The sequence below is a fragment of the Rhinoderma darwinii genome, chromosome 5 (assembly GCF_050947455.1).
Source record: "Rhinoderma darwinii isolate aRhiDar2 chromosome 5, aRhiDar2.hap1, whole genome shotgun sequence".
In the NCBI taxonomy this organism is placed as follows: Eukaryota; Metazoa; Chordata; class Amphibia; order Anura; family Rhinodermatidae; genus Rhinoderma; species Rhinoderma darwinii.
The window spans coordinates 52,550,713-52,563,306 of NC_134691.1; the positions used below are offsets into that span (position 1 = coordinate 52,550,713).

The 12,594-nt window shown below is 40.3% G+C and overlaps 1 protein-coding gene across 2 annotated transcripts in view; it reads right to left on the bottom strand.

Moving 5' to 3' along the window:
- The window catches only part of TMEM67 (transmembrane protein 67), a 49,227-nt gene that overhangs the window by 5,396 nt on the left and 31,237 nt on the right, over positions 1-12,594 (bottom strand). For both annotated transcript variants that reach the window (XM_075825964.1, XM_075825965.1), the window contains 7 exons: positions 6,931-7,027; positions 6,256-6,389; positions 4,070-4,210; positions 3,902-3,982; positions 2,633-2,749; positions 1,210-1,326; positions 1,019-1,123 (listed from right to left, as the gene is read on the bottom strand). In XM_075825964.1, coding sequence (XP_075682079.1) covers positions 1,019-1,123; positions 1,210-1,326; positions 2,633-2,749; positions 3,902-3,982; positions 4,070-4,210; positions 6,256-6,389; positions 6,931-7,027 — 792 coding nt within the window. The remainder of the gene's footprint in view (positions 1-1,018; positions 1,124-1,209; positions 1,327-2,632; positions 2,750-3,901; positions 3,983-4,069; positions 4,211-6,255; positions 6,390-6,930; positions 7,028-12,594) is intronic.

Genomic DNA, 12,594 nt, shown 5'->3' on the forward strand with positions numbered 1-12,594 from the left:
AAATGAACAGAGGCCTGAGAACTCTGCTGTATCAACCAAAGAGTTGCATCAAACGTTACCTTCATCTCCCACAAGCAAATTCCCCACGTCCACCTGATAGTGGTGGGACCTCCAATGTGACACGCAATTGTCCACATCAGACAGCATTTTTAAAAGCCACTGCAAATTCTTGGGGTATCCCCAACATAAACATTTATGGGTTATGAACAGGATATGCCATAAATGCTCAATAGGTGTTGGCCCCACCTTTGGGACCCTCACCTATAGGGAGAATAGGGGTCCCATGACCTCTGCTCAAGGATTCAGGGTGGCTGCTCTTCACATAGTTAATGTCAATGGAGAGGTGGACGCGCAGTCCTCTCCATTGAAGTCTAACTTAGCGCTGCCATGGGAAAAGCGCCGAGGTTGACTTCCACGGGCAGAGTGGCATGCGTAAACTGACAAATAAGGGTCATGGGACACCTGTCCTCCCAATAGGCGAGTGGGCTGACTGCATATTACTTCTTAACTATATATTTATTGCCACTGTTGTGCTTGAGCCTATTTACACAGAGCCGCCTTTTACATCTTGTGCTCTGGTTGTCCATTTTTCCTTGTGGTAAATCATCTCTGTCACTTATTTGTTTATTTTAATTGATTCAATAAACTTTCATTGTTTTATTCATCTTTCGTGTGCTAGACTCCATTTTATAGGTTTTGTCCCAATAGGCGAGTGTCCGAGTGATATTTAGAAGGAAAATGTTTTTTTATTGTATGGTATTTTGAAGAAATTGTAGTTTTAGACTCAATTAAATGTTGCATAATCTACAGCAACATGAATATGTACAGAGACACATTTCCAAAAGAACACCCTTTATCTAGGCTGGATTTCCTATGACAGATTTTCCATTCCATCATATACTATATATACTAGCCATCTTCTGTGAGAGGTCTACCCCTCTAGAAGACCATTTTGGGTTGTTGTCTCAAAGAAGCTTCACTGTATATATGTTTATAACTATTAAGATATGATACATACATGATCAATGAAGGAACTAAGGAATTTATTCATGGTGTGATAGGCTTTTGTGCTCTGTTCTGAAATAGCTGAAGAACTATGTAAAAACCGAGAGGGCCCATGATTCTGAAATGAAAAAAAGATTTAAAAAAATAAATGGTTTGTTGCAAATAAAAATCTCCTCATTTGTAGAAATATTCTGTCATACCAACCTTTATGAAATTATCATTGATCCGATCAAACTGTGTCCTGGTCCGGCTGGAAATAGAGATCTGAAATGTCTGAATATCTGTGTTTGGTTGTAGTCCTCTTTGGCTGCACATATTCTCCTAAATTAGAGAAGTAAAAATTCCAATTACATTTTTTTTTGTTCACAAAAACGTTTACATATCAAAAAGAAAAAGTGTCAAAAAAAGAAAGAATGCAGATGTGTAATAGTTATTCATAAATAAATAAATATATATATAAGCATATAAAAACATTCAAAGGTATAACAATTGCCAACCATGTGCAACATCCCAAAAATTACCAACAGCTTCCCAAGTAAAAAATTACATGGAAAAAAGAATGACAAATACAAGGGGGAAAATACAGATAAACACAATACATAGACAGACAAAATATTGCAAGGATAAGAAAGGGAAGGATGGGAAGGAGGGCCGCACACATTGGCCATTTAGCTTTCGTACTGAGCCAGTTGTGAAGTCAATAAAAATAAATATAACTTAGCTGTCTCGTGTATCAACATTTGCACCCAATTGTTGAGAACGCCACAATCTCATAGTGAGGGAATATTGATACAGAGAAGACCATGTGCTATCAAAGAACCCTTCATGGTCGTGCAGGATAGAAGCCTGTCCTGGCAGCAAGAAAGAACATGGAGATCCATTTATTGGTGGACTTCAGATGTCAAGTATTCAACGTCCCAATAGGGACTTATGGAGATTGGAGGAAGATCCTATCACCTTTGCAGAGAGCATCTGAAAACACATGGGAGAGACTCTGGGGAGTATGATACCAATTATATATGTTATTGGATAATCCTAATGGGTCACTAATAAGACTCTTGCTCCACAATGGTTCAAGTAATCATTGCTTCAGTTGTATCAAGTACCAATAAGCAAGAATGGAGGATGGTTATTGGCATTGGAGTATCATCAAAGAATAAACGTTTTTAAAAGACTTCTTTAAAGGGGTTCTCTAATCTGAACAACCTTTCATAAGATGGTGGGCGCCCAATCAATCAGCTGATCACTCTCTAGCGCCGTGCTTCCACTTAAGGGAAATGTAGTATTATAAGGCGCCCATTCAGATAAACAGGTGACATGCAGAGGAAGCTGCCATTTTTATAGCTTATAGAGCAATGTGTCCTGAGCAGGGGCCCCCCTTTATGACCTCCATAAGCTCACAACCCCTGTGAAACTATATTACCATACAGAAAAACATCTGCCCCCATGATCACTACTTTAATATATCTTGAGTTTTGAGAACCTCCAGATTCAGGGGTGCGAATAGGTTTATTTCTAGAAGATGAACGCTTGGTTGTAGACCCTGCAATGGAGTTTAATTCTACTAACATGCCCCTGAAGTCATCATTATTTTATATGCTGTGGTATAAAAGCGCAAAATAATTACCGCTTCTCTCTTTAAATTCGAATTCATCTCCTCCATGTTTGTATCCGAGTGTCCATGGACTGATCGGCCGTGAATGTAGTATCCATAGCATCTGTGTGACAGTATGAACACAGAGATCTGGAAAATTGAAATAAATATTTTGAGTTATTGAATAATGTCATGCACTGAAGTGTATTCTAATGGGACTGTGGCCGTTCATAAATTCAGCTTTATCCTAGTCAAAAATATCACTTTGCTTATGCTCCTTTCCCAATTAATAAGGTACACACAAAAAGCCAAATACACCACTAGTCCCAGGTGATGTTCAAGAGAGAGAGTGGGGGGGGGGGGGGAGGAGGTGGTGGTGGTAACGATGGTACCCACAAGTAGACCACTTGAATAAGTGACCTATCATATAGGAACTATAATAGTTTAGCTAAACTATGTAATGGTAGTCTAAAATTCTTCTCATAACTTATCAGAGGCTCAGGCTGCTGCTCTGCCCCTCCCTCATGCTTTACACTGCAGCTATACTTCAGGTTTGCAGCAGTATAAACACAGGTCCTCTGGAAACTCACTAGGAAGTCAGGGCATGGAGACCTCCTTTCCATTGCAGAAATGATAGCATTTTTGACTAAAAGCAACTAAACCACCAGAAGAAAACAAAGATTATCAGCTAAATCTCTGTTCACACTGCATTAAGGGTTTTACACATTTACACAACTATTCACCTATACATACATCTGCCATTATTTATTTTTTTAAAAAGCCTTTTGTGCGGTATACGTTTGTTTTGCAGGATCGCCATGTATTATAAAGCTTAGTTAACTATGCTTTTAATACAGCTACAAAAAAGGTAAACTGGCCAACAGGTTAAAAGAACACTCTTTAAAATGATGTTTAGCTAAAGATAGTCTCTGGGCAGATCGGCGTGTACGCCAAATGTACATCGCAAACGGATGAGCAGAGCCGGATTTCCACATAAGCCAAATGATGCTCAATCAGGACGCTTGATACTGAAAGTCTCAGGAAATGCTCAACACAAGGAGATCAGAAACCTGTAGGACTAATAACTCTATACTTCATTCTTCTAAAGGGTCAAGCAGAAAGATTTTAAAGAAATTAGACTTGGAATACCCAAACAGAAAATAAGTGCTTGAGTGGAAACAGGAATTTATATTTTATTCTGTAAGGAACGTAAGCAAAGTTTTTCTCAAACTGAACAGATATTGGCATGAGATCATAGATAGCCATAAAATAAATAATAACTAATAAACTAGAGTAACTTACATTACTCATGGAACACAAATCAACAAACTGTCGGATTTTGTCTTCCACAAATCTCTCATAAATTCCAGAGAAGAAGAGAATCTGAAAATACATAAACATTTGTTGAATGCACGAGTTACAAATGTCTCATTTTGTAAGGTAAAGATTTCCTTCACCGCAAGCTCATACCTGTAAACCCCCAATAGCAAGCCACAAGGCAGTAGCCACGCCATAACGCAAGATTCGGCTCCATGGAGCTACATAATCCTGGACGTCCCGGGAGAGACTGGAAGAAGAGTCCCGCAATGCTAGATTCTCAAAGCCGACAATCTGAGTATCAAAATGTTATTAGAGAAACGTTACTACAGGGGTGAACTCGTATTCTAGGGGATGATTCTTGCTCTTTGTAGATCACAATAATGGTCAGGTTATTAAAGAATCATGTAGTTAATATTCTTTGCCTCTATTCTATAGAATAAAGATGGGCGTGTGAGGCGAATTAGCTGGGGCAAAAGGAGACATTGCCCAGAGGCCTCCACCACCCAAATCCCTCCAGGCCTTAACTTACACTTGTCTGAAAAGAGTTAAACTTAACGTCAAACAATATAAATATCTTCATATGTGGCAGAGGGCAATATGCAGCTTTTACTCATATTAATTATTAGGGCTCAGAGCTCTAGTTTTCCTGGCTGCACTACTAACTAAAGAGGAATCTGGCGTTCAGACATACATGTTTATTGCCATAGGGAGATGGGGATAAGGAGCTACGTCTGGTTATCTGCTGATTAACCCGTTAGTGACCGGCCCATCGTGTTTCTACGTCGGTCACTAACGGGCCTTATTCCGATGCCATAGACTTTTTACGTCGCGGCATCGGAATAAGTAAACAGAGCAGGGAACTGTCAGATCTCCCTGCTCTCAGCTGCTAGAGGCAGCTGAGGGCTGGGGGCGTCCCTGCTCTGCCGTGTGAGATCGATATTAGTATCGATCTCACCCGTTTAACCCCTCAGATGCGGTGCTCAATAGCGAGCACCGCATCTGAGTGGTTTTGGAGAGAGGGAGGGAGCTCCCTCTCTCCCCCACCGACACCCGGCGATACGATCGCCGAGTGTCTGTGTCTCTAATGGCAGTCGGGGGCCTAATAAAGGCCCCCAGGTCTGCCTGGAGTGAATGCCTGCTAGATCATGCCGCAGGCATGACCTAGCAGATGCCTGTCCGTGTTAAACGGACAGGCATAATACACTGAAATACAGAAGTATTGCAGTGTATTATAATAGCGATCGGAGAATCGCATATTATAGTCCCCTAATGGGACTAGTAAAAAAGTGAAAAAAAGTTTAATAAAGTTAATTTAAAAAAAAAATGTGAAAAAAATGAAAAACACAGCTTTTCCCCTTACAAAATGCTTTACTATTAAAAAAAAAAAATAAAGTTAAAAAGTTACACATATTTGGTATCGCCGCGTCCGTAACGACCCCGACTATAAATCTATTACATTACTTAACCCGCAAGGTGAACGCCGTAAAAAAAATTAATAAAAAACTATGGAAAAATTGCTGTTTTCTGTGAATACTGTTTTTAAAAAAATGTGATAAAAAGTGATCAAAAAGTCGCATCTACTCCAAAATGGTACCAATAAAAACTACAAGTCGTCCCGCAAAAAAAAAGCCCTCATACAACCACATCGGCGAAAAAATAAAAATGTTACGGCTCTTCAAATATGGAGACACAAAAACAAATCATTTAGAAAAAAAAGCGTTTTTACTGTGTAAAGGTAGTAAAACATACAAAATCTATACAAATTTGGTATCGTTGCAATCGTAACAACCCGCTGAATAAAGTTATTGTGTTATTTATAACACACGGTAAACGGCGTAGATTTAGGACGCAAAAAAGAGTAGCGAAATTTCAGATTTTTTTTCTATTCCCCCCCAAAAAAAAGTTAATAAAAGTTAATCAATAAATAATATGTACCTCAAAATGGTGCTATTAAAAAATACAACTTGTCCTGCAAAAAACAAGACCTTATACAGCTAAGTCGACGCAAAAATAAAAAAGTTATAGCTCTTGGAATGCGACGATTGAAAAACGTAATTTTCTGTAAGACGTAAGAATCTGCTGACAATTATCTAATGTTCATTTTTAGTTATCCGGGCATTATATGAGACTTTTAGAACAATTGTTTTGCCCAGCGGCCACTCTACCAATCTTGATCTGGCCCAGTAAACATGCAATACATGGTGACGCGCATAGAAATGTCAAGCATGCGTCTAGAAGCGGTGCATGCAGACAGGTTTGCTTTAACTTTTTAACTCTACTATAGAAATAAAATTTTATGCAAGTTCCAAATAAAGTGAACATGTATAAACATATACCTCAAGAAAGAAGAGGACAACAAGAACTTGAAAGAGGGGATTGATCTTGCGCACAGCCTGGATTTCATTCCATTCATTTGCTATAAAGTATGTCCTCCAAATACTCACTGGAAATATGCTACTTTTTGGAACACCTGTCAAGATAACAAAATACAAACCATGTCTGCTATCCCCACAACAATTCAGCAACAACAACCTTTAGGGCCTGTTCACATGGCGGATTTTGCGTGGCAGGACCCGCCACAAAATCTGCCGAGGAATTATTCCTGCTGTTGGCAGGAAGTTTTCTCCTCCCATTGACTTCAATAGGAGGTTCGGGCAGAATCAGCCCGAAGATCAAAAAAATGAGCTAGCGGGGGAAAAGAAGAATCCGACTCCGATTGAAATGAATGGGAGGCCGAATTTTACGGCGGAACCTGCCGCTAAACTTCCACCATGTATTCAGGGCCTTAAACACAATGATAACATTACAAGGATGTATTAGTAAATAGAAATTGTAAAAATAGTTGACTTTTTATTTGTAGCTTTTAAAATAGAAAGGTCCTAAAAATTCCTTTGATCTATAAGAATGTACGAACAATTTTATTTCTAAGAAACCACAACACATGATTTGGATCGCTTTCCGGATGATGAGGATGATGATGATGATGATGATGATAAGGCTACGGTGCTTACCTTCAGATTTTAATGGTTTGTTTTTTGGTCTCTCCCAGTCAATAAAGAAAATATGCATAGAAAGCTGTGAGAAGAGGGTGTGCAGGAACTGCAGTGTCTGAAATAAATTTTACATAAACATAATAAGATACAGAATACGAGTCAGTATAATGAATGCATACAAATCATTGTGTTATAATGAATGGTTATGATAATGAAAAAATATACCTAGGTTTCATACCCCAATTTTTTTTAAATTCTCTCATAATAAGGCTTTCCCTCCCCATATATGAACACAGCCAATCTCTGTTGCTTACAAGGCTCCAGAATAAAAAAATTATCTCTTATCCACAGGATAGGTGATAATTTTCTGACCTCTGAGGGCCCCGCCGATTGCAAGAATGGGGGTCTCAAACCCTCTGTTCTTCCTCACTGCGTGACCACAGTGAGGAGGACATTGAATGGAGCAGCGGTTGAGCATGTGCACTGTCGCTACTTTCAAAGTCTAGGAAAATTACAAAAACAGAGGAGTACAGCATTTGGCGGTTTCTGTCAGTCACATAGACATTGTTTGGAACGGAGGGAGCATGCTCGATGGTTGCTCCACTCAAGCTCCTCCTCACTGCAGGGGGTGCAGTAAAGTAGGACCTGGGGGTTTCTCACGGTGGGTTGGGGTCCCAGCAGTGGGGCCATCAGTGATCAGAAAAATATCACCCATGCTTTGGATAGGTGATCATCTTTTTTCCAAATTCAATGTTTCATTCATTTTTTCAATATAAAACATAACAGACATTCAGGTGAGGATCACCTGGCATTTATAGGATGAAACAGTGTTTCGTTGAGACATAAAATATTTGCCTGGTGAAAGAAAGGGTGGGGAAAACAGGTAATAGGGGAGGGAAGGAAGGAAAGGAAGTCACAGCGTCGTATTTCAACATATTCCTAGAAAACTGAGAACATTATTAACAAGTTAGAAGAAGAAATTTGTAGTGGCATATAATGGCGGAGAAAGATGGACCCTCATGTCTTGGGGCAATGTAAAAGGAAAAAGGGCCCCGGAGAAGAGATCAAGCTCAGCGACATGCTTGCACGCCTCCCAGGAGCCGACTCAATCGGATACTAAAGCGTTAGTGCCCATAATTTCTCAGAATACTGAAACTCAATCCAAGATTCCCAAGTACGGACAAACTTTTCCCTCAATTCAGGAGTGTTGGCTATGAGGTCCTCCATTCTGTAAAGGTGAGCCACCTCTGTGTACCATTCCCCTAAGGTTGGAGGGTCAGAACTCTTCCATCCGCTAGGGATAACAGTTTTAGCTGCCTGGAGGAGGAAGCTCGCCAATGACCTTTTGTATTTTGAGAAGCCAGTTGGTATCATAAAAAGAAGGAAGGCTTCAGGTGTATTCGGCATAGAAATACCCGTAGATTCGGTAACTAATGAAAGAATTTGAGTCCAGAAGCTTTTTACTGTCGGGCATTCCCGCCAAATGTGTCATTGTCCCCTCTCCCGTCCTGCACCTCCAGCAGGTATCGGGTACATTCACATACCAACGATGGAACAAGGTTGGAACCCTATACCATCTCAAGATGATTTTAAATGAGGACTCCTGCGCCTTGTTTGCTATGTGCGCCTTATGAGCAAACTGAAAGCACCAGAGCCAGTTCCTTCTCCCAAACCTTAGAAAACGGGGGGAGCTCATCAGAGTGATTATTCAGTAGGAGGTTATACAGCTCAGATACAGAGTGGGAGGGGGGGACGACAGGTGATAATTTTTTTAGTCTACCCCTTTAAAGTGCATTTCCCATAAAATAAGTCATCAATAAGTCTTTGAGTCTTTCTGAGTAACAAGTAAAATGTCAGCCATTACAGCTTCAACATGTGTAGCCCCTCAGCGTTCTCAGGCTCCTAAACCGCAAACCTCCCTAGTTATACAACAATATGTATATATACAGTGAAGGAAATAAGTATTTGATCCCTTGCTGATTTTGTAAGTTTGCCAACTGTCAAAGACATGAACGGTCTAGAATTTTTAGGCTAATTTAATTTTACCAGTGAGAGATAGATTATATTTAAAAAAAACAGAAAATCACATAGTCAAAATTATATATATTTATTTGCATTGTGCACAGAGAAATAAGTATTTGATCCCTTTGGCAAACAAGACTTAATACTTGGTGGCAAGACCCTTGTTGGCAAGCACAGCAGTCAGACGTTTTTTGTAGTTGATGAGGAGGTTTGCACACATGTTAGATGGAATTTTGGCCCACTCCTCTTTGCAGATCATCTGTAAATCATTAAGATTTCGAGGTTGTCGCTTGGCAACTCGGGTCTTCAGCTCCCTCCATAAGTTTTCGATGGGATTAAGGTCTGGAGACTGGCTAGGCCACTCCATGACCTTAATGTGCTTCTTTTTGAGCCACTCCTTTGTTGCCTTGGCTGTATGTTTCGGGTCATTGTCGTGCTGGAAGACCCAGCTACGAGCCATTTTTAATGTCCTGGTGGAGGTAAGGAGGTTGTCACTCAGGATTTGACGGTACATGGCTGCATCCATTCTCCCATTGATGCGGTGAAGTAGTCCTGTGCCCTTAGCAGAGAAACACCCCCAAAACATAATGTTTCCACCTCCATGCTTGACAGTGGTGACGGTGTTCTTTCGGTCAAAGGCAGCATTTCTCTTCCTCCAAACACGGCGAGTTGAGTTAATGCCAAAGAGCTTAATTTTAGTCTCATCTGACCACAGCACCTTCTCCCAATCACTCCCAGAATCATCCAGATGTTCATTTGCAAACTTCAGACGGGCCTGTACATGTGCCTTTTTGAGCAGGGGGACCTTGCTGGCACTGCAGGATTTTAATCCATTACGGCGTAATGTGTTACCAATGGTTTTCTTGGTGACTGTGGTCCCAGCTGCCTTGAGATCATTAACAAGTTCCCCCCGTGTAGTTTTCGGCTGAGCTCTCACCTTCCTCAGGATCAAGGATACCCCACGAGGTGAGATTTTGCATGGAGCCCCAGATCGATGTCGATTGACAGTCATTTTGTATGTCTTCCATTTTCTTACTATTGCACCAACAGTTGTCTCCTTCTCACCCAGCGTCTTACTTATGGTTTTGTAGCCCATTCCAGCCTTGTGCAGGTCTATGATCTTGTCCCTGACATCCTTAGAAAGCTCTTTGGTCTTGCCCATGTTGTAGAGGTTAGAGTCAGACTGATTAATTGAGTCTGTGGACAGGAGTCTTTTATACAGGTGACCATTTACAGACAGCTGTCTTTAATGCAGGCACCAAGTTGATTTGGAGCGTGTAACTGGTCTGGAGGAGGCTGAACTCTTAATGGTTGGGAGGGGATCAAATACTTATTTCTCTGTGCACAATGCAAATAAATATATATAATTTTGACAATGTGATTTTCTGTGTTTTTTTTATATAATCTATCTAAAAATTCTAGACTGTTCATGACTTTGACAGTGGGCAAACTTACAAAATCAGCAAGGGATCAAATACTTATTTCCTTCACTGTATATATATATATATATATATATATATATATATATATATATATATATATATAAATAAAACGAATAAATAGCTGAATAGTTATTAGTAATTTGACAGCTGAGGACAACTCATGGGCTAGTACATACTAATGATCTTAGGAGAAAATGCTCAATAATTTAGCCACAGGGTACTCAACCGGACATTAAAGAGATAGGAATTCTAAGCTAGGATTTCGCTTTCGCACCGGAGGACCCAATATGTCCATGCATTACACACGACAGCCCAATGATTTCAATGTGAACCTGCTGCCGGATTCCACAGATTACAGTTGAGAGGTCCCGGCAGCGAGACATCATGTGACCACCCAAGTGTCTAAAGGCCCTTTTACACATGCCAATGATCTGGCAAATGTACGTTCAAATAAATGCTGGTTCTCAATCATCAGCCGATGAACGAGTGGATCTGCTCATTTATGGGGCAAAAAAAAATGGTCGCTAGCACATCTGCCGACATACCCGAAATATATGGGGACGAACGATTGTAGTAATGATGCCTCGTCCCCATACAGAACTGAACATTGCTCCTTGTGAATGGAGCAAATGAGTGCCGATCAACCACCAGTCTCATCAATCTGCGCCAATTTATTTTAAGGTCCTTTCTGATAAAGACATATTCTCGAAAGCAACAACAAAAGAACACTAATCGTTCAGAAGAGTACATGTGGGACAATGCAAAAAATACAACATTCCCCACAATATGAACAAGCCAGAATTCCAGCAGACAAGTTAGTTTCACACATGAAAATGTTAAAATGGAGATTACCTGGCTACATGTGAAAAAATATAAAAATAAATAAAATGTCTTCTTTAAATCAAGTAAAGAGACCATTATATTGAATTTAAATTAGCGCTCGTTCTCATCTGCTGTTTATTTGGATGTATAACATGTGGGGTTTAGGGTCATTCCAACAGGACATTTTACTAGTATGCTTTTCTATTTATTTCTAAAAGTATTTAGAAATAGTTTTTCTCAATAGGTCATTGGGGGCATTAGAGTAACTCTTACAGAGTTGTGCTAAAGAACAGTTCTGGTTAAGGGCAGGCATCTGGGCCGGCACTGCGGCGCCCTATAATCTATCTACAGCTCTGATCGATACGTTCCTCCATATTAAAGCCCGATAAGATGGCACCTAGTTATTAAGGGGTTAAGCAAGGACCCAAAAGTAGACACAATGGAACATAATTATCTCAATACAGGACATTGTGCCTGCACTCAAGCTGGTGTTTGACCCACTCATGGTTTGGGCAGGCAGTACAATTTATTACTTATTTCTGTACAGAGTATGATACATTTTTCTTTGTTAGTGGGACTCACATAAAAAAAACCTGTAGCAAACTCATTGTTATTGCCAGTGAAATACCATCTAATTTGTTTGATTCATGGTTCATGGGCGCTCATGGGAGATCCATATCCCTTCTGTACAGCATCCTACGACCATTGATACTTAATATGTCCCCCAAACAGGCCTTTAAGACATGGGAAACACTGTTCAGTCAGTATGCCAGATATAGAAAAACATATTGAAATGGGGTTGGTAGATTTTCGTGCCCATATAACTAACGAGAAGTGGTGGGAAACCCATTTATCAGGCAATTTATGCGTTTACTTTGCCCCCTTCAATAGCCAAACCCGATAGGAAAACCTCCTATCCTGGATGCAATGCTACTCAAACAGATATGTATCATGGCTTCTGGGCCTGCCCAAACATACAAATATTTTGAAGAGGGGTCACTTCCTTATTGCAACAAGTGAGTAGCTGTAGGGGGATCCTGGGTCCAATGGATGTCCTCTTTCATGTGAAACATGCTGGAGAACTAGATGATGCGGAGGCGACACACCTGCCTTCCATAGCACATGCCATATTATGGTAGCAAAGCAATGAGTCCTTCAAAATTGGCTGCTAGCAGATATCCCGGACCACAATTTAGTAATTCAAGGGATGAGGAAATTGTTCTATCTACATAGAGGCGGCAACTTAAATAACAATGATTCACAAGGTAAGACATTTTTTGGGAAATGGAAGCCGTTTCTCACATATCACTTCACTACATCGGAATTACTTAAAGAGAACCTTTCACCTCCCCATACATGTGCAGCTGAGCGAGGCATGTAATGGGGGGGCTGCACA